This window comes from Myxine glutinosa, chromosome 2 (genome assembly GCF_964187855.1).
Source record: "Myxine glutinosa chromosome 2, kmMyxGlut1.1, whole genome shotgun sequence".
In the NCBI taxonomy this organism is placed as follows: domain Eukaryota; kingdom Metazoa; phylum Chordata; class Myxini; order Myxiniformes; family Myxinidae; genus Myxine; species Myxine glutinosa.
Window position 1 is genome coordinate 106,077,085 of NC_136262.1, and position 22,944 is coordinate 106,100,028.

The 22,944-nt window shown below is 49.7% G+C and overlaps 1 protein-coding gene across 4 annotated transcripts in view; it reads left to right on the plus strand.

The window, feature by feature from the left end:
- Positions 1–22,944, plus strand: part of LOC137421456 (ankyrin repeat domain-containing protein 13C) — an 89,853-nt gene that overhangs the window by 14,463 nt on the left and 52,446 nt on the right. For all 4 annotated transcript variants that reach the window (XM_068107551.2, XM_068107552.2, XM_068107554.2 and 1 more), the window contains exon 4: positions 20,336–20,421. In XM_068107551.2, the coding sequence (XP_067963652.1) occupies positions 20,336–20,421 (86 nt within the window). The remainder of the gene's footprint in view (positions 1–20,335; positions 20,422–22,944) is intronic.

The following is a 22,944-nucleotide window of genomic DNA, read 5'->3' on the forward strand; positions in this document are numbered from 1 at the left end:
GGATGTTGTTTGCCGAGCGGATGGCCGCCGCGCCCGAACAGTTACCCCGACTAACCCGATTCCTGAACGTTGGCCAAAATCGCGCCACAGATATTCAATGGGGAAAAGACTAAAGCGAAGGATGTGAAGAAGAAGAAGACAGAAGTAGGGAATACGGATATAATTTATTTGCTATTTACAACCAAAAGTAACCAAGGAGAAGGAAGGATAATAAAATAATTTACAGAAGAAATCAGAGACACAGTGAAAATCGCTAGCTTATCTAAACAGGCTTAATTAACCCAGGACAGAACAAACAAGACGGACTCACACGGGGAATTGCAGAGTGGATTGGCTGGAAGGAGGTGGGTGGCTGGAGGGGGAGGAAGGCACGGAGCTGGCTGAAGCTTGATCCCGCACGGGACGTCGGGCTGGACCTCGACGGCCGCCGATGCCACCGATCCTGTCGTGTGCGTGGGGTAACGGGTCGGAGCTGCTTGGTGGAGCCAACGCTGCTGGTGGGGGGGTCTGGCGTGACGGGTTCTCTCTCCCTCTCTCACAAACTCCAGGACTCTTTCTCTCTTTGCTTCGCTTCGCCCCTTCTCTCCTCTCTCTTTCTTAGTCCAACCCAGTCCAACAACTTCCTCTCTTGCTTAGTCCAACTCAGTCCTCTCTTGCTTAGTCCAACAACTACTTTTCTTGCTTAGTCCAACAACTTCTAGGCTTTCGCGCGCGCTCTTTATAGCGCCTCAGGCGATCAAGCCGCTGGTGTCCAGGACACGCCCATCGGTGAGCTCGCCTCGGCCCTGATTGGTCGGCACGGCCCTCTGGCTCCGCCCTTGATGACGATGGGCGGGCACGCCCAGGAGTCGGCAGCTCCTCCCCCTTCTTCTCCAAGCCACCCTCGTGGCGAATGGAGTCGCGGAGGGAACAGTTGGCAATTGTTGGAAGGGGAATGTGAATGAAAGGGGATCTACTCTTATTTCACTTGGTGCAATGGAGTATTTAAATTAATGGGAGACACAGCCTTACACTAATACACATAATAAGGATATAACTATTGAACAGGGATATATGGTGTCCTTCGTGTATGCTTTATGGAATTAACTATGGGAACGCCCTTTGACCTTTATACAACAGACTGGAGGCAGGAAGGTCCAGAATAAAGCAATAATAATAAAAAAACACAATAAAAAAAACACAATCCTCATATCCACAACACTGCACTCTCCTCCTCTTAGGCACGTCCCGGGCCTCTTACCTTAACTTTTAGTGTGGCACGTAGGTGTAGTTCCCTCTATATTTAACCTGACCCTGAGTGTGACAGTTTTAAAACATAAATAAATATGTCCTGCTGCTCCATTGCACCCTGCCTAACAGATTCACGCCCACAGCTAACCGAATTGCGGAATGGTCTTCAAACTAAAACACTTACGGTGGGGGCGCATTATTTACAATGGCTCTGCTTTTATTTGCAATACACAACCCAGGACCTGTGATTGTTCTTTTGGGGGGGGAAACAGTCTGCCCTGCATCGATGCACCATGAAAGCACCCACAACGCACAAATACACCCTCAAGCACCAATCGGTGCACAGTCACCACAGTTCTCAATAAAAAATAAAACCAACAAACCCTGCTGGTGGTCTCTTGCTCTTCGGCTCCCTCTGCTGGCTATTGCTATCTTCCTGATGTCATCTTCTTTGCTGGCGGCCTATTTGCAATAATAAAATGCACCCAACGTGTCCATTTTTATTTATTTATGGCCCACAGGGCCGACTAGTGTGGTTCACCTGTGGGGCATCGGTGCCCTGTGATCAAGGTCCGCCAGCAAGATTTCGGGCCTTCATGGCCGGTTCCAGCAGAGGGGCCATGCCCCAACCCATGGGGTCCATAAGTGGTGCTCAGCCACAGACATGTGGTCCATAATGTGGTGCATCGATGCAGACAGCTGGTTCTGGGAGTTCCGGGCGCACAATGGCGGACTCCCGCACGCTCCCCTCGGCGCCCAGTGATGCACAGGCCTCATGTGGGAGACAAAAGGGGGAAAAGACAGATGAGCGAGGGGTAAGGTCTCAAGGGTACACATCAAACAAGGCAATGCAAGGCAAGGTGCGTATGGAGACGGAGCGGAGAAAAGCTCGTCCCTACCGTACATCACCCCCCCTGTCACCTACTCTACCCTTGCCCTTACCCCATATTTACAACAATCTACACATTTACAAATTCGTCACTACTGTCACGTCTTCCCCATATTTCCCCTATACCAAATTCGTCTCCACAATCCCTCTAACCAAAATTTGCCATCACCCAATTCATCATCAATCCTCATAAGGAGGAAGAGATGGAACACAGCACAATGTCACACCCACGTCATGATGCGTCTCACATTCCAAACATTTGCATCAAAATAATAAAATAACAAAACATCCTGGCATGGTGTGGAGGTACGTCATCCCAGGTGAGTGGATGTAGATGGTGCGAGGAGACTTCAATCCTAACTATCCTCTAAATGACTTTAACATACTTTACACTACCCGGGGTCTTTCCCTGCCAAACCATTGGCAATCTTACTCGATGTGGTTTTAAAAACCAAATTCCCATTGACCAAGCTGTGGTGCTTCTCAATTTGGGGTCTCACTCCCCCGATTCATCTCCCGGTGCCCTTGCACAATTTCCGGGCTGAGTCGTGTCGCTCTCCCAGCAGGTCTACCCACCTGCACACCTCCACCACTGTTGCTGCCACCCGAGCGTACCTAGCTCCTCACCCTAACCTATCTAATTGGGGAAGGCCCCTCCTGGCTCTGTCACCCCTCGGTGCCCTCTGGCACTGGGCTACCCGGGTCCGTCCTCCGGATCCTCGGGCCCCATCCACAACAACTCTACTGGCTCCCAGAGCCCACCTGCGGCCTCACCTGGCCGACATCCTAACAGTGGCGGAGTGTCAACCAACTACACACACTAACAGGCTACACGCCCAGCCATTTCCACAACACTAATGCACCCATCCAAGTACCATTCTTCCACACGCACCACAGATGCCAATATCCAACCACAATTTACCTGTACCCTCTACCTAACACTTACACTACCCTCCCCGGGTATTCCTGATGGGGGTCCATCCTCCTTTTCCCCCATCCACACCTTCGCACCATCCACTCCACTCCACAGTTTCCACCATACTCACTCCATGACCATCCATTCCCATACTCCATATATTCCACACAACTATTCTTCATACACCTGCAGTTGCACACCTGTGCAATCACACCTGGTGCCACCTGCACCCTCCTTCCTCCCTGGACCATTTGGTCAACACCACACACATCACTATCACTCACTCATACACTGCTCCATATACCTGTTCAGTTGCACACCTGTGCAATCACACTACAACTCACAATCATTTACTCATACCCTGCTCAATACACTTGAATACACCTCCAACACTCACATGGCATCATCTGAACTACCTGTTGCCCTGCTAACTTAGTGCTCCCCGTCTTCCCTTTAAACTAAGCACATACCACGTCATTATCATCCACTCTAATCTACCTGCGTCCCCACTACAGGTATCATTGTCACTACCTAATCTTAACGTTACCTAAGGTCATCTTCTAGGTCCCTACACACAATATCCTAACCCTCCCGGGCTAGTTTTCACTGCCAAAAACCCCATAAGACTAGTGCTCCTTTGCCCCCGATGTGAGAGATGGCAGAGTTGCCATCCCACCACATCGGGCATCTTCCACTATAAATTTTGTTCGTCCAAATTCAACAAATTAAAAATTTGCCAATCACTACCAATCATCTGCCAATCATCACTCCGCCAATCCTTTGCCAATCATCAAATTTTGTTTTTCTAATTTCGGGGCCAAAACACTATCCTCATCATCACAGTCTACTCACTAGTGCCTCTCGGTGCGCCAATTCATCTCCAAAGCTCGGCTTCGTAAAGCCGAGCAATGAATGCGGGTTGCTTGGTGCCGGCGGTTGGATACGTCCGGCATTCGGTGCAGGGAAGGACGCTTACCCGGGCCGAGATCCCACGCACCATCTCGGCACGGAGCCGTCCAATGGCCCGATTTCGACCTGCCGGAACGCCTCAACCACAAAGGGTTGTCGTGACGACCCTTCCTACAGGGCCGCCCGCTCCGCTTAGTGGAGCACGGACGCGGCCGTTCAAAGCGCGGCCCGGCGTGGATCTCGCACGGTGGTTCTTTCGAAACCGCCGCGGATCCCCGCGGCACGCAAAGCTGCCCGGTTCGCACCGAAGGCCCGATTCGGCTATACGTCGCTCTAACCGCTAACCCGGTTAGCGTCGATGCTCCATTCGCATGCTTACACCCCGCAGCCCGTTCCTTGCTCATACATCCAGCCGTCTCCATGCTCTTTGTCATTGCACCTTCCCTGGCACACCCAGGTACACTCATTCCGCTTACAGACTTTGTCACACACCTGACCACCGCACACCTTTGCACACACTCGTCGTTCGCACACCTCACCAACACACCTCTTCGCGCCCCCTCCTCGGTCACCTCCTCTGTGACAACCACAGGTGTGCTCTCACTTGCACAGCCAATCACGTGCCTCACTACCAATTTCAGTGTGCATTCCCATACGCGCTCTACCATTTCAGGTGTGCATCCTTCCATTCCAGGTGTACATCCTCTCTCACCTGCCACAACCAACTCACGCTCCGTGTCACTCTCACTACTCTCACCTCCACACTCGGTCGCGCACTCACCCTTACTCTCGCCAGCGCACTCTGTCCTTATGCACCCGTCCGTTACACACCTTTCTCGCGCATCCTCTTGCGCACTCTCTCCCGTTACATCCTCCGTAACACTCACCACAGGTGTGCATTCTCCCTTACTCTTGACAGCGCACTCTTTCCTCATGCACCCGTCCGTTACACACCTTTCTCGCGCATCCTCTTGCGCACTCTCTCCCGTTACACCCTCCGTAACACTCACCACAGGTGTGCATGCTTCCGTCACATCTCTTGTAACACTCCTCATCCCGTGCCTCCATGTGCCCCCTCGCACACGCGCTACGACCAACTCACTCTCGACAGCACACTCACTCCTTGGCGCGCACTTTTTCCTCACACACCCCATAGTCGGACATTCTTGCACACCTCCTCCTTCGCACTCCGTACCTGTCGCACACTTCACCAACGGCCTCTCACGAACACCCGGATCCAAATCAACCCCCAAGCCGACTGAAGCTTCCCTCACATCATATACATTTCCACTTATATCGCCACTCACCTTGGCACCTCGTCTCCGCACCTCCTTCGCCACCTGCAAACTCTTTATTTGGTTAGCGAGCACACCATCACGATTTGAGCACCGACCTTGTACATATTCCATCACCTCCTCCTTTATCTCCCTCTTAGTTTCCGTCCGTCTCTTCTTAATTTCACTCACCCCCTCTTCCACCTTCTCTAACTTTTGCTTCACCTCCTTTTATTTCCCGGTGCGTGTCCTCAATTTCGTCCTCTAAGGCTACCTTGACCGTTTCTATGTGCGTCCTCATCTCCCGGTCCTTTGTCTCCATTACTTCTGTCACCTCGTCCAACCTCGTTGTCAGTCCCTCACGTACCATCTGACATTGCCTCTTCGTCGCTATCAAGTCGTCTTTTAGTTCTTTTTGTGTCGCCTTTAACCCTCCTAGTACCGCAGTGTTCCTTTGTACCTGGTCCACTAACTCAGTCTGTCCCACCGTCAGCTGTTCCACCTCCTGCGTCAGGTCCTCCATGCCCCCTTGTAACCTAGCCGTATTATTCCTCACCTCTTTCTCCATACGCTTCTCACCTCGCTTTACCTCCTCGCGTACCCCCGAGACCTCCTCGCTTACACCTCGTCGTATTTCCTCCTTCATTTCCTCCTTCATTTCCTCCTTCATTTCCTCCTTCATTTCCTCCTTCATTTCCTCCTTCATTTCCTCCTTCATTTCCTCCTTCATTTCCTCCTTCATTTCCTCCTTCATTTCCTCCTTCATTTCCTCCTTCATTTCCTCCTTCATTTCCTCCTTCATTTCCTCCTTCATTTCCTCCTTCATTTCCTCCTCCATCTCCTCCATCTCCTCCATCTCTTTAGTAGATGCCGCCCTCATCTGTCCCAATTCATCCCTCTGAGCATCCAATTTACCTTCTAACCCGATTTTCACCTCCTCTATCTGGTTCCCCATTTGTTTGATTTCCCGGGCGGATTGCGCCCCTATTTCCCGCAACTTGTCATCCATTGTATTTTCCAACCCCATTAACCCATTCTTCACCTCTTTTATCCCATTGTCTAACCCTTCAAATTTATTGTCCAACCCCTTTAAATTATTGTCTAACCCCTTTAAATTATTGTCTAACCCCTCAAATTTACCCTCAAATTTAGCTTCTAGCCCCCCGATTTGATTTCCTAGTCGCTCCCCCATTCTGTTTTCCATTTTTTCCATTTCCCTGCTTCTTTTTTCGTTGTCGCACTTCGACTCTGCCATATATTCACCGAACCGTGCCATAAACTGCTGAATGTCAAACGGCTGCATGTTAAAGCCCGCTGGTACAGCGGGCTCGGCTACCGCGCGCTCGTACGAGGCGCCATTTTGTGCCTCCCCAACCACTTGCGCGAGGGCGCCATGTTGTGCGCCTGATACTCCCTCAACCACCTCACCATTGCTCTCCTCCACCATGTCTTCCCTTTGGTCCTGGGTTACCCCTAACCCCTCTTCTAGCTCACCCACCTGCATCCGATCGCCTTGACTAGCCATGGCGCGATTTCAAAGTTCGGGTTTTTCTAAAACAAAACAAATTTCGGCCGCTCCAAATTTTGACCAAATTTTTTCTAGATGTTTTAAAAATTTGGTTCGGGCCTCGTATCTCACTCCCAGACACCAATTGTTACGGACCGGCTAGGATGTTGTTTGCCGAGCGGATGGCCGCCGTGCCCGAACAGTTACCCCGACTAACCCGATTCCTGAACGTTGGCCAAAATCGCGCCACAGATATTCAATGGGGAAAAGACTAAAGCGAAGGATGTGAAGAAGAAGAAGACAGAAGTAGGGAATACGGATATAATTTATTTGCTATTTACAACCAAAAGTAACCAAGGAGAAGGAAGGATAATAAAATAATTTACAGAAGAAATCAAAGAGACACAGTGAAAATCGCTAGCTTATCTAAACAGGCTTAATTAACCCAGGACAGAACAAACAAGACGGACTCACACGGGGAATTGCAGAGTGGATTGGCTGGAAGGAGGTGGGTGGCTGGAGGGGGAGGAAGGCACGGAGCTGGCTGAAGCTTGATCCCGCACGGGACGTCGGGCTGGACCTCGACGGCCGCCGATGCCACCGATCCTGTCGTGTGCGCGGGGTAACGGTTCGGAGCTGCTTGGTGGAGCCAACGCTGCTGGTGGGGGGTCTGGCGTGACGGGTTCTCTCTCCCTCTCTCACAAACTCCAGGACTCTTTCTCTCTTTGCTTCGCTTCGCCCCTTCTCTCCTCTCTCTTTCTTAGTCCAACCCAGTCCAACAACTTCCTCTCTTGCTTCGTCCAACTCTTAGTCCAACTCAGTCCTCTCTTGCTTAGTCCAACAACTACTTTTCTTGCTTAGTCCAACAACTTCTAGGCTTTCGCGCGCGCTCTTTATAGCGCCTCGGGCGATCAAGCCGCTGGTGTCCAGGACACGCCCATCGGTGAGCTCGCCTCGGCCCTGATTGGTCGGCACGGCCCTCTGGCTCCGCACTTGATGACGATGGGCGGGCACGCCCAGGAGTCGGCAGCTCCTCCCCCTTCTTCTCCAAGCCGACCTCGTGGCGAATGGAGTCGCGGAGGGAACAGTTGGCAATTGTTGGAAGGGGAATGTGAATGAAAGGGGATCTACTCTTATTTCACTTGGTGCAATGGAGTATTTAAATTAATGAGAGACACAGCCTTACACTAATACACATAATAAGGATATAACTATTGAACAGGGATATATGGTGTCCTTCGTGTATGCTTTATGGAATTAACTACGGGAACGCCCTTTGACCTTTATACAACAGACTGGAGGCAGGAGGGTCCAGAATAAAGCAATAATAATAAAAAAACACAATAAAAAAAACACAATCCTCATATCCACAACAATATATATATATATATATATATATATATATATATATATATATATATATATATATATATATATATATATATATATATATATATATATATAGATAGATATATATATAGATATATATAGATATATATAGATATATATATATATATATATATATATATATATATATATATAGATAGATATATATATAGATATATATAGATATATATAGATATATATATAGATATATAGATATACACACACACAAGCTGGGTGACTCGATCAAGATGGGGTTATTTAGACTTTGGTGAACCATCAAGAAGATTAATGGTTAAAGCTGACGCAAAAAATAACGAGTGCACCATGGCAATGATGGCCCGAATGACCATTTTCTCAGCACGTCTGCAAAATCTGGTGGAGATTGGTCCAGCCGGTTTTTTCGTGCATGCACACACCTACATCCATACAGAGAATTTCCTTGTGGGGTGGGGGGGCATTTTGAGGGGAATTTTTTGTGCCCTTGATCTGACCCTGGGTACCCCCAATGCATCTGCAGAATCTGGTGGAGATTGGCCCAGCCTTTTGTTTTCTAATATTTACAGGCCTACCCAAACATGCATGCAGATAATTTCCTTGCAGGAGTGAGGGGAAGAGGTTGCCCATGACCTGACCCTTAGTACCCCCAGCACAAGTGCAAATGTTGTTTTTTTTTAAACAGGAAGTCAAGACGGAGGTTCCAGATGGCAATACATACTCATGTGGGATTTGATTCCATGTGCTTTAAATTCTGCCCTCATAGTGAACAAATGACTGTTTATGACATCATCAATTATTCTTTGAAATCCTTTGTGTATTGTGTAGGTCGCACATGGAACAGTTGTCGACAGTAATTCGTTAATGTTAAACATTACAATGACACCTGAGCAAGGCCTGTTACAAAGGAGACTAGTGTGGCTCATTGCACGAAACTTCATGTTATTCTCTTGGGGGCCATACTGACCTCGGTCTTTGCATTGGCAGGCCGCAAGCAAACCGCCATGCCAGCTGCTGTAAGCACATCGCGTCAAAGATGAATTTATTTTCTCCTTACCATTACTCACCGTACCTTTGGGAGACGTTTTCAGAATTATAAATAAGACTGGAGAGCAGAGGATGCAAGGACAAACCCAATTAGATTAGTATGCTGTTCTGTCGTGGCCTCAGGGTACACATTCAATAGACATGGTGTGTTGAAGGGAGAAGGAGGTGAATGGAGAGGGGGTAAGGAAGTGGAAGCAGGAAACGTCAGATTTCCTGTTGTACACTTTGATGTAATTGCTAATTGTACTATAATTAGAGAAGTCTCTGTCTTTTGTGTGTACAGCTTCAAGGCTCATGGAAGAGCCAGAGCACTGAACGGATCAGGATGAAACGGAACAAAAGGAGGAGTAGAGAGAAGGAGGAAACACCAACAGCAGGGTGAAGGATAAAATAGAGGGAGACCTGGATAAATGGGTGTTGGGATGAATGAGGGGTAGGAGAGGATGCATGGTGTGGACAAGGTGGATACAGAAGGAAACTCTCAGAAAGGAAAAAATGGAAATTTGGAAGGATGTGGGCTTGTGGATGATGAAGGGTTAGGGTTAGGGTTAGGATTAGGGTTAGGGTTATTAGGGTTAGGGAAGGGGGGAGGTTAACGGAAGTGGAAAAGATCATGGTTTTGGATTGAGGATGACCTGAGATGGTGCTGAACAGCTCGCTTGAAGACTTGGAGGGAAAAATGAGATTGAAGAGGATGTGGAAGTTGGTTCTGCAGTTGGGATAAAAGAGGAACGAATGAGTGGAAGTGAGCAGTGATTCTGGATTTTGGAAATTTCACCAGAAGGGGGTTGATTGTGGACTGCATGCACCCTGAAAACCATTGGGGGTTTGAAAGCACGGATAGACCAGAAATAAGGCGGTAGAAGACAGAGAGACCACTGACCTTTCTGTGATGGCGAAGTGATAGGCCTCTAGAGTCAGCCTCATCTTCATCATGGGAGATTCCAATAATCTTGAAGGCTTTGTATTCTACGACGTCACTCTTTGTAAACACTATGTCTGGCAACGAGCTGCTCCCAATGGCTCCTTCCTACAATATGCCGATTCTAGGGGAATGATCTCATTCGTAATTCTGGTGTAATTCACCCATCTGCAAGGACGGGTGCTTCTCTAATCTGATTAATTTTAATCGCATCTTGGAATGAAACAATGCAATGAGTGACATTAGGATACATGTGCAGCATTCAAATCTGAAAAGTTATCTGAGAAATGCTCCGATTCATTCTTGGTATTCCATTGAAATCACATACTGAGTGTGAATCTCTCCAGAAGGAAAGATCATAACCTTAACACGAAGGGATTTGAATGACCCAAACTTACAGCACGAAGACCACTTCCTCGGCGTCACTTGTCATTCTGATGAAAGAGGTGTCACTGCAACTGACCAAGAACAGCAACATCCAAGTGGAAGTCTTTAAGCCTCCATTTATGTACCAGTCTTGACCATGTATTCTAGCTTTAAGGGTTCATTGGCCAGATAAATGGGCTTAAAATACACAGATTGCTGTCCAGATGTCTCGGACAAGATCAGATCATGAACCATGCTCCATATACAAAGCGTCGGTGCTGCCCAGAAGCAGTTTCTATGACTAGGGTTACAATCCCAGACTGGTTGCCACTCCGACACAGGAAGTCAGGGTAGGAATTTGTAAATTGTTTATGGTGCTGGTGAAGTCTCGTCTGCTCTTTGGGAATGCGTAACTCGAGTCCAGTCCATCCAGCAACCTAATGTCTAATGGAGGGGTGGAGGAGTTGCGGATAACGAGAGGGCAAGACACTTCATGGCTTGATCAAAGCTCCTTTATTCCAACAGAACTAAACTCATACCGGAACTCACGCATCTTTTATAACACAAAATCACTCGTCAGGGGGCGTGGCTCCAACAACCGAGCACACGCCACGCCCATAGTCAATAGCCCCACTGGTCCCGTGCCGTTGGATTATGTCTCAATGGGGTAACCCCCACAATCCACATGTGCCCCCCCAGAATTCACTCGCACGGGCAATGTCAGTTTTCGGGGGGCCTTAACCACCCGGCCGAAACGACCGCTGATGACCCGAGCAGGGACTGTTAGCGGCTTGACGGTAGGCGGGCCAACCGGGGACTTACCCGACGGGGGACGGCCCCACCGTGGGGGTTGATCCAACCGAGGGGGCTGGTCTAGGTCCAAGTGAGCCGGCTTGAGGCGGTCCACCGAAAGGTGGTCCGGTTTTCCGCCGATGTCGACCACGAAGGACTTGTCCCCGGCCTCCAGAACGCGGAAAGGCCCGTCGTAAGGCACCAAGGCCACGTTAACCTGGTCAAACCGTCGCTCGGGCACTGTGAACGGCGCCAATGGGGCCTGGGTATAGCGATGCACCTTCGAGCGTTGACACTCGACGCAGGTGTTGGCCCAGTTGCGCACATTCTTCCTGAGCCCGTGCCAAACGAACTTCGCCGCCACCAACTTTTGCGACGCCTTCCTGCCCGGGTGAAAAAGACCGTGGACGGCATCGAACACCAGCCGTCTCCAGCTGGTGGGTACGACGGGGCGAGGCTGTCCCAAAGATACGTCGCACAGTAGCGTGGTGCCCGTGTCCTTGAACGGCACGTCAGACAGTCGAAGCCCCGTGACCGCCGCCCTGCAGGCCTGGACATCCGGGTCGGCGATCTGATCGGCCGCCATGTGGGCGTAGTCGATGCCAAGGTCAACCGCGCCAACTATGGACCGGGAGAGACAATTGGCGACCGTATTATCCTTCCCAGCAACATGTTGGATGTCCGTCGTGAACTCGGAAATGAAGGAGAGCTGGCGTTGTTGACGGGCAGACCACGGCTCCGAGACCTTGGCCATGGCAAAAACCAGGGGCTTGTGGTCCACAAACGCCGTGAACGGGGGGGGGCTTCCAACAGGTAACGGAAGTGTCGGACAGCTAGGTAGAGGCCTAGGAGCTCACGATCGAAGGTACTGTACTTTCGTTACCCACTGCTCGTGCACGGCGCCAACTGCGGAGTCCGAAGCGTCCGTGGTGAGAGCAATCGGTGCATCGGGCGACGGATGCGCCAGCATGGTTGCGCTGGCGAGGGCCAGTTTAGCATCCGTGAAAGCCTTGGCCATCTCCTTGGTCCAGTCAATGGCGCGTTTGGTAGGCTTTCCCTTGAGGGCCTCATCAAGGGGCCGCATCAGCTGGGCCGCACGGGGCACGAAACGAGGGTAAAAGTTCACCATGCCCAAAAACTCCTGCAGGGCCTTGACGGTGAGGGGGCGCGGAAAACCCTTCGCAGCCTCCACTTTAGACGGCAGTGGGACGGCCCCCTCGCTCGTGATGTGGTGGCCAAGAAAGTCAATTGAAACCACCCCGAACAAGCACTTGGCCGGGTTAATGATAAGGCCGTGCTGACCGAGGCGTTCAAAGAGTGCTCGGAGGTGAAGCATGTGCTCCGTCCTGGAAGCGCTGGCGATGACGATATCATCCAGGAAGACGAACAGAAACGGCAAATCCTGCAACACGCTGTCCATCAGGCGCTGGAAAGCCTGGGCCACGTTCTTGAGCCCAAAAGGCATACGGTGGAATTCGAAAAGCCCGAACGGTGTAATCACCGGGGGCTTAGGAACGTCCTGCGGCCGGACGGGGACCTGGTGGTAACCACGAACGAGGTCCACCTTAGAAAAAAAACTATCGGCCAAGCGGGCAGGAAAATCCTGGATGTGCGGGATTGGGTAGCGGTCAGGGGTAGTGGCGTCGTTAAGGCGGCGATAATCCCCGCACGGGCGCCAACCACCACCCGGCTTCGGCGCAATGTGGAGAGGCGAGGCCCACGGGCTGTCGGACCGTTGCACGATGCCAAGACGCTACAACGTGTCGAACTCCGCTTTTGCGATAGCGAGTTTCCCCGGGTCGAGGCGTTGAGCCCGGGCGTAGACAGGCGGGCCGGTGGTCGGAATGTGATACTCCACCCCGTGCTTGATGGCAACGGCGGAAAAGGTGGGCCGTGTAAGGGCCAGGAACTCGGTGAGGAGGCGGGCGAACTCATCAGAGGTCGAGAGCATGCAAGCGAGCCTCGTCGAGGCAGACCCGCTCAGCGAGCATGGAAGAGAACTGAATGTCTCCGCATTAATGAGCCGCCGATTTTTAACATCCACCAATAGGCCGTTGGCACAGAGGAAATCAGTGCCCAGCAAGGGGGTGGACACCCTCGCCGTGACAAAATCCCATGTAAACTGCTGCCCCCAAAGCACAGTGCCATGGTCCGTTTGCCAAAAGTCTGAATAACACTGCCGTTGGCGGCCTCTAGGGCGGGGCCGTGACTCCCGGCCTCCGGGTCTGATGCCGACGCAGGTAGAACGCTCACCTGGGCCGCTGTGTCGCAGAGGAAACAACGTCCGGAGTCGGTGTCCGAAATAAACAACAAACTGCCCGAATGGCCGACACTCATGGCAGTTAACGAGCGCCGAACACCCCGTTTCCCGACTCACTGAAGCTGCAGGATGGCCGGCATGCCTTGGCCTTGGGCCCAAACCTTGCGTGGTAAAAGCACAAGCCTGGGGCCTTCCGCCGCTGGGCCATAATGGCGGCCGTGACGGTGTCCGCCAGCGGCGCAGGCTCGACGGGGCCGGGGTCCCATGCAGCCGCACTACATTGCTGTCTGGCGGAGAAATACTTGTCTGCTTCCCTGGCCAGGGCGCGGAAATACTTAACAGACGAGTTGGCCAGGGCTGTCTGTACCTGACCTGCCAGCTGTTGCAAGAATAATTCTTTGAAGAGGAAACATGGCCGGTGGCTGTCCAGGAGAGACAACATGTGGTCCATTAGCTCCGACGGCTTGGAGTCGCCCAGCCCGGGTAGAGAAAGTAGCTGGCGGGTGCGCTCGTCCTCAGTGAGCTTGAAGGTTACGAGCAGCAGCGCCTTTAGCGTCTCGTACTTGCGGCCCTTCGGAGGACCCTGGGGAAGGCTCACCACTCTGGTCGCAGTGGAGCCGCTGAGCGCAGACACGACATAATAATACTTCGTGTCGTCCGCAGAAATGCTCCAAATGGCGAATTGGGCCTCAGCTTGTGCGAACCAAATGGCAGCTTGTCGTTCCCAAAACTCCGGCAGTTTAATCGAAACTGCACTTGTCGTCATGTTCGTTTGAAGCTCCGAAAACGTTCGAGAGCAAGACGGGGTCACCAATGTTGGAGTTGCGGATAACGAGAGGGCGAGACACTTCGTGGCTTGATCAAAGCTCCTTTATTCCAACGGAACTAAACTCATACCGGAACTCACGCATCTTCTATAACACAAAATCACTTGTCAGGGGGCGTGGCTCCATCAACCGAGCGCACGCCACGCCCATACCATCAATAGCCCCACTGGTCCCGTGCCGGTGGATTATGTCTCAATGGGGTAACCCCCACAGGGGTATTTTATGTTTTGATAGATTGTGTATCCCACTTAACATGAAGGATACTCTTAGCGAATGCATAATTCCAGAACCCTCTTCTCTCCAGGACTTCAAGTGAGCGCTACACCATTATCTCAAGTCATCCCCTCTCCCAACCTACAATCGTTTCTACTGCCGTCAACCCTACTTAAACCAACCCTATTACTTGCAGCTACAGTCACGTGAAAAAGTAAGTACACCCCATGTAAAGTTTTGACCTTTTCAACATATTTCAACATACAGCTATTTGATCTTCATTCCAACAATATTGAAAGATAAAGGTGATATAATATAACAAACTAGCAGAAGTACCCGGCATTGCCGGGCGGGGGATGAGGAGGGGAGGGGAAGAGGAGGGGAGGGGAACGGCGGGGAGGAGGGAGGGGGAGGGGGGAGGGGAGGAAGAGGAGGGGGAGGGGGGGAGGGAGGAAGAGGAGGGGAGGGGAACAGGGGGGAGGGGGAGGGGAACAGGGGGGAGGGGGAGGGGAACAGGGGGGGAGGGGAAGGGGGAGGGGCGAGGGGGGAGGGGGGGAGAGGGGAAGGGGGTAGGGGAGGGTGTGGGGGTGCCCGGGGGAAGAAGGGCCCCTCCCCCTCCCCCCTCCCCCCCTCCCCACTCCCGCCTCCCCCCTCTCCCCCCCTCCCCACTCCCGCCTCCCCACTCCCCCCTCCCCCCTCCCCCTCCCCCCCCCTCCCCCCTCCCCCCTCCCCATCCCCCCCCCTTCCCCCCGTTCCCCCTCCCTCCCCCTCTCCCCCCTCCCTCCCCCCTCCCCCCTCTCCCCCCTCCCCCTCCCCCCATTCCCCTCCCCTCCTCTTCCCCTCCCCTCCTCCTCCCCCTTAACACCAGGGGGGTTGACTCAGCCTGTCATCCTACCGAGGTCGGCAAATTGAGTACCAGTTCACTGGTAATTCCCTGTGTGCCGCAGTAGGCGCCTAACAGGTTTGGCGGCATGAACCCGGAAGTCGGAACTCATTGTCGTCAAATAAATGTAGCATGTATGTTTCACTCTGTCACATGCCGTTGGTCCCATGTCAATCGGACGAAGTTGAAAAATTAACATTAAGAAGTTTCTCTGGGACGTACTGATTCCGAATAATGAAGTTGAAAAATTAACGTTCCGAAATACGCTAATTACGCTAACAGAAGCGCTGGCGCTGCGAAGCGCTAGAGGGAGCGCTGCGCTCCCTCCCTTCGATTCCCTCCCTCTTCTGCTAGCGTTTCTGCGCTAATACGTTAATTTTAAAACCCGAAGTTTTTTTAAATTTAAGGTGTGCTGTAGTTGCTCTGAGACGTACTGATTCCGAATATACCTTTGGTTTTTCTCTGCGATGAGTAGTTCTCGAGTTATAAGAGGACAAACAAACATACTTTACTGCTTTTATATATATATGAAGCAAAACGGCTCTCCCAGTATCGTTGTGAGCGCACGGTTCAGCCCTTCAAGAAAAAGTTTATTTTGTAAAAATCGAACCACGCGTTAAAAAGATATGACTGGTTTTGTTCGCCGGCACGTCGGCGCTCGAATCGGCTCGCGATCAAATCCAACACGTCATTTGTCGGGGTCGTCTGAACCAACCACGGGGCCTAGAAGGCTGGGACTGGTCTCAAAAGTTAGGTCTCGATCATATCTCGTAATGCTGGAAGCTGCACGTCTCTGTGATAATCTTGTGGACCATGACGAGAGATCGTGCGAGTCGCTTGCAACGGCTTCAAGCACCTCCGCATTCGACCATTTCATGAACACCATACGCCCCGCCCATCAAAGCGTGTACGTATTCAACGAACATACAGTGGCCCATGTGTCATCATTTGCGCATGCGCCAAAGTCTTTGCAGGAACATGAAGCATTGGAACAGCGCATTTGCACATGCGCAAGAGTGAGAACCGCCTGTGCACCATTACGCTAACAGAAGCGCTGGCACCGCGAAGCGCGAGAGGGAGCGCTGCGCTCCCTCCCTTCGATTCCCTCCCTCTTCTGCGCTAATACGCTAATTTTAAAACCCGAAGTTTTTTAAAATTTAAGGTGTGCTGTAGTTGCTCTGAGACGTACTGATTCCAAATATGCCTTTGGTTTTTCTCTGCGATGAGTAGTTCTCGAGTTATGAGGACAAACAAACAAACATACTTTACTGCTTTATATATATAGATATCATGAAACATTTACATTTTGTAGTCCATTGTATAATTTAAATAAACATAAATGCAAATTTTGCATGTGGAAAAAGTAAGTACACCCCTACATTTATCACGACTTGAAATACCTAAAATTAGAATCAAGTGCACCAGCTCAGGCGCAAATGATTAGAACATCGTTAGAGAGGATCTTGGAGGAACCTGTCTTATTTAAACGTCAGACATTTATTTTGGTTTGCCCTTTGTTGTTGAAGTGTGCGGCGTCACCATGCCTAGATCAAAAGAGCTCTCTGAGGCCTTCAGAAAGAAAGTTATAGATGCCTACGAGTCTGGGAAGTGATTTATAAAGATCTCCAAACAATTTGAAATCAATCATTCGACTGTCCGGAAGATCATCTACAAGTGGAGAAGATTCCAAACAACTGCCAACTTGTTCAGGCCAGGCCGCCCCAGCAAGTTCAGCCCGAGAGCAGACCGCAAGATGCTGAAAGAAGTCTCGAAGAACCCCAGAATGTCATCATGGGACCTACAGGTAGCTCTTGCCACTCTTGATGTCAAAGTGCACGAGTGTACCATTAGAAAGAGGCTGCACAAATTCGATCTTCATGGGAGGTGTGCCAGGAGGAAACTTTTGCTGTCCAGAGAGAACATCAGGGCAAGGCTAAAGTTTGCCAATCAACACCTAGGCAAAGACCTGCACTTCTGGAACAATGTGCTCTGGACAGATGAGTCAAAGGTAGAGCTATTTGGCCACAGTCTCAGAAGACATGTATGGCGGAAACCAAAGACAGCATTTGACCACAAGAACCTGATACCAACTGTAAAGCATGGTGGTGGAAATATTATGGTTTGGGGCAGCTTTGCTGCATCAGGGCCTGGGCAGCTCACCATCATAGAATCCACTATGAAGTCTTCATTGTACCAGAGGGTGCTGGAGGATAATGTGAGGCCATCTGTCGGAAAGTTGAAGCTCAACCGAAGGTGGACCTTGCAACATGACAATGACCCTAAACATACCAGTAAATCCACCAAGGAATGGCTGGAAAGAAAGAAATGGAGGGTTCTGGAATGGCCAAGACAAAGCCTGGATCTAAATCCCACCGAGATGTTGTGGGGGGATTTGAAACGAGCTGTGCATGCAAGAAACCCCTCAAACATCGCACAGCTGAAAGAATTCTGCATGGAGGAGTAGGAAAGAAATTCTCCCAGTCGATGTCAGAGACTGGTAGACAGTTATAAGAAACGCCTACTTGAGGTTGTTTCTGCCAAAGGGGGCAATACCACCTATTAGAGCCAAGGGTGTACTTACTTTTTCTAAATGCGAAATTTGCATTTATGTTTATTTAAATTATACAATGGACTACAAAATGTAAATGTTTCATGATATTTGTTATATTATATCACCTTTATCTATCAATATTGTTGAAATGAAGATCAAATATCTGTATGTTGAAATATGTTGAAAAAGTCAAAACTTTACATGGGGTTTACTTACTTTTTCACGTGACTGTAGGTTACTGTGTTTCCTCCACTCCTCTCTCCTCGTTTTTAGTTCATTCATTCCCTTGCTTTGTCCAATGTGTCCCTGTTACTCCCATTGTCAGTGAACTGCTGTTTTACCTACTGTCACCTTTCTTTTCTATGCACACTCACCTCTAAGCTGTCTTGTCTGGGTTCGAATTCCGACACAGCTATAAACTGTCATCCCGGTGTTTCACAGGCAGGGAGATTCATCAATGTGTGTGCCGTCACTCGTACAGACGTTAAACAGGATCCCTTTTGCCGGCATTAGTTGGTGGACGCTAAAAATCCCACGGGAAGACGGTGTCATCCTTCAGGAAGAGTAGGCAAGCCAGCAACTTTGTTGATAATAGTTCACATTGGCCAAGGAAAGACCTTGCCCGACGGAAGAAGCCCAGTCGGCGGCTGGCTTTGTAGGACATCTTGGAAATACGGTCTGCCTAAGAAAGATCATGGCTGATGGCAAGGCCCAAATATTTGAGTGACTGAACTTCTTCAAGAAGTTTGTTAAGAAAGTACGTAGATGGGAGTGTTGGCCAGGAGATCTTTTCGGAGAGATAGATTGAGAGTGAGGGATTTGTCAGGGTTGAAAGATATATTCCAAGTGTTGGACCACCTCATGCTTCTATCAAGGTCTGCACAGAAGGAAAAGTATGCTGCCTGCATATCTGAAGGATGAGAGATGCCACTGCAGATGATGAAGTCACCAGCAAAGAGATCAACAGAAATATATTGAGAATTGGAAAGATCATTTATGAAGATGAGGAACTGGACGAGGCCCAAGACGCTGCTTTTGGGACTCCAGCCTCAACATGGAGAGGAGATGAAAGGATTCTGTTAAGAGTGAGACGCTGACTATGCCAATGGAGGAGGTCAGTAAGGCAGAGGGGTCAGAGAGTAAGGCAGGATGCCAGACTGTGTCAAATGCTCCTGATATGCCCAGAAAGACGTCCCTGATCTCATGTCTGAGATTGAGGGCCTCCATCAATGGTTTGGTGAGTAGAAGCAGCATATCCAGGATGGAGTGCCCTGGTCTTAATCTGAACTGATGGTCTGAGGTCAGGCCTTTCAACAAAAGGAAGGATTTTATATCAACTGCAATGATGGATTACATGACTTTGCTTCTAATTGGAAGTAAGCTAATAAGCCTGTAGTCTAGAGCATCCGGTTTTGCACCATGTTTGAGTATTGCCGTCTGGTTGGCTGACCTCCACTTAGACCGAAAGTGACCTCGAGCAAATGATATGTTGAACCCAAGAGATAGAGGATGAGCAAGTGAAGCCCAGCCAGTGTTTAGGACATGTACATGCGCTGATGCCATCCAGGTCTATTACAGATGGGAGTCGACAGTTGCAAGGAACTTCTCCACCTTTTCAGGTGCAAAAGACATAAAGTCCAGGAGCAGTCGGGTGCGACTCGGTAGGGTGGGTACAGAGTGTTGGGGACAAGACTTGGAAGAAAACACAGATTTGAGGCATTCGTACCATGGAGTCTCATAAGTCTTTTCCTGCAGTGTCATGGCTGATTGAAGGCGTGCCGACACCCAGGTAATTTGCATGGTTGCAATCGCCATATATATGAAGAAAGAGTTGGGATGGGTGCTTATAAGGTGGTCATGGGGGAAGTAGAGAGGGAGCAAGGTGTAGGAAAAGGAGAGAGTAAGTGGTGTACCTGTGCACTGTCATGTTGGACCACCTTTAGAGGCCATTTTTTCCCCACAGAGCAAGGGTTGGCCTTTTTTGGGGCACCGTGGTCCCTTTTTTGAAGCAATGTTTTATGGCCGGATGCCTTTCCTGCCGCCAAATGACAATTATTCAATGACAATGACAATGACAATGACAATCCAAATGACAATGACAAATGACAATGACAATTATTGCAGCACGTTTAATTGAAAGCGGTGGTCGCTTCATCATTATCCAAGTATTGTGAGATTAAAAGAAAAACTTCATAAGCAGTCACACTTGAGCATATTTAAATGATTTCTGATTCCCAAAAGAGGTATGCAGATACCTGTTCAGGAAAACACCAACGTTACTATTAACCGGCGACTTTTGAACGTCATTCGACACATGATTCTCTGAAGCAAACATGTACAAATTCTCTCTTCCTTTTCTTTCCCTGTAGTCGCATCGTTGGTGCGGAGATACAAGCACCAGGCCAAAGATAATGCAAGCAAGCGCCGGCCATCACTCCTGAAGGCCCTGCAAGAGGTGCGTGCACATTTCAAATTGCGTATATCTTATTGGATGAGATCTGTAACATCAAAATTATTGCGGAGTTTTCATGTGGTTAAGAAAATTGTGAACTTCAACAAAAGTGCCTCTTGACGTACCAATATTATCCTGACGGACATTGCCAGACAGTGGACAAATAACCTGGTCAATCCTTGAATTACTTAATGGGCATTATCAGCATGGCATGACCACTTCTTCTCCACATTGCACGTTTAATTGGCACGTGTGTCCTGCCATGCCTACTCCAGGCCTGGGGAACCACGAACGACCAAAGGGTTTATGTACGTGACCAAGGACATCAAAATTGTCAAGGTGCTTGCATGCGATGATGCTGTGTTTTAAGCGTCAGTGTACACCTGGTGTTGGTTTAACAGTTGAGGTGGCTTGCTTCAGGTATTAGGGTCTTGGGTGTGAGCCGCTGTCGTGCCGTTGAAATAACACCAAGTGGGTAGACTCAGCCTGTCATCCTTCTGAGGTTGGCAAAATGAGTACCAGATTACTGGGTACCAGGGACACTGCATCAGTGGCACAGCCATGCTTCCAGAAAAATGATGCAACCAGCAGCCACAGGCTGCACGTGGAACTACAGGAACGGTCAGTATGACAAATTTCACTTGGATTGACCTTTTGAAACAATTAACATGAACACCTTAATGATGTAACTGCATTGAGAAGTAACTTTGGATAAGAACATAATTTTCATAATTGGAAAAATACTCCGCATGAGTACTTATATATGACAATGACATGGTGCTACCCATATTCTACCCATATTCATATTCTACCATATCATATATTCATAGCTACCCATATTCTACCCATATTCATATTCTACAACATGCATTTTAAAGGCCATTTTCCCTGCTAGAGCGGGGGTTAGCCTTGCGGTCCCCATGACGATCTTCTCCATTTTGCCCTATTTTCTGCATCTCTCCTTGTTAACCCCCTTGCCCGCATTTCTTCTTCCACCATCTTTAGCCAAGTCTTTCTCGGTCTTCCCCGTCCTCTGCTTCCTTCTACATTCATTTCCATCACTCTTCTCAACCAGTCACTTTCATCCTTCCTCAACACATGACCAAACCATCTCAACCTGTTCCTCTTCACAGCATCAATCACAGGCTCTGTTCCCATCATCTTTCGCAATTCATCATTTGTCTTCCTCTCTCTCAACGATACTCCGCACATCCATCGAACCATTCGCATTTCCACCCTTCCCAGCCTCCGTTGCTGCTCTATGTTCATTACCCATGTCTTGCTCCCATAAATCATAACACTTCTCACACATGCAGCATACACCTTTCCCTTCAGCTTCAGCGACACTCTCCTCCTCATCAGCACGCCACTCAGTTCCCGAAACTTCTTCCATGCACATCTCACTCGAGCAACCGTTCCTCTTCCTGGCATAAATCCAAACTGCATTTCGTCGATCTTCACTTTCTTCCTTATCCTCCTCTCCAACACCCTTTCCAATACCTTCATTCCATGCTCCAATAACTTTATCGCTCGGTACGAGCCACACTCCAGAGGGTCACCTTTCCCCTTGTATAGAGGGACGAGGGTACTCAGTTCCCAATCCACTGGAATGCGGCCTTCTTTCACCACCAGATTACAGATCTCTGTTATTCTCTTCACACCCCAACTTCCTGCTGCCTTCAACATATCTCCCACAACTCCCGTCGGCTCTCCCGCCTTTCTACCCTTCATTGCTTTTATCGCTTCCTCAACTTCCTTCTCAGTTATCTTCTCTGCCGGTCCTAAAACTGGGTTACTCTCTATGTTGCCATCCCATTCATTCTCTGTATTCAACAGCATTTCCATATGTCTTTTCCATCTTCCTTTAATTCCATCTGGGTCGACAACGATTTGTCCCACTTCATCCTTCAAGCAACTCACCCCCATCACATCACACCTCTCTTTCGCTATCTGCTTTGCGATCCTGAATACTGCTTTCTGACCCTCTTCCGAATCCAAGCGTTCTCCGAACATTTTCCTACATGCCTCCTGCGCCTTTGCTACCTCTTTCTTTGCAGTCGTCCTGGCTGCCTCATAACTTTCATGCTCTGCTGTTTCTGCTCCGTACCCTTCGCCTTCTGCCACTCCTTGAAGTTCTTCCTCTTCTCGTCAATCCTCTTTCCAACTTCATCATCCCACCACCATGCTTCCGAGTGCCTCGGTGGTCCTTTTGTCCATCCACATACCTCACCAAAGCTCCCAACAGACGAACTTTCATTGACATCCAACCACTTTCAAGCTCAACCACATCATCCTCGACCCTACTCAGCCTCTCTTTTAATGCCTCCCTTACTGTCACCTCTTTCAACCTCCACACCTTCATTCTCGGTTGGTACTTCACCCGCCGAGCTCTCCTCGCACCTTTCACCCTTATGTCACAGACAACCAAGTGGTGCTGTGAAACAGCCTCCTCCCCCGGGATCACCTTTGTGTCCCAGAGGTGCCCCCTATCTCGCCTACGCACCATCAGGTAGTCAACGGTTGTCG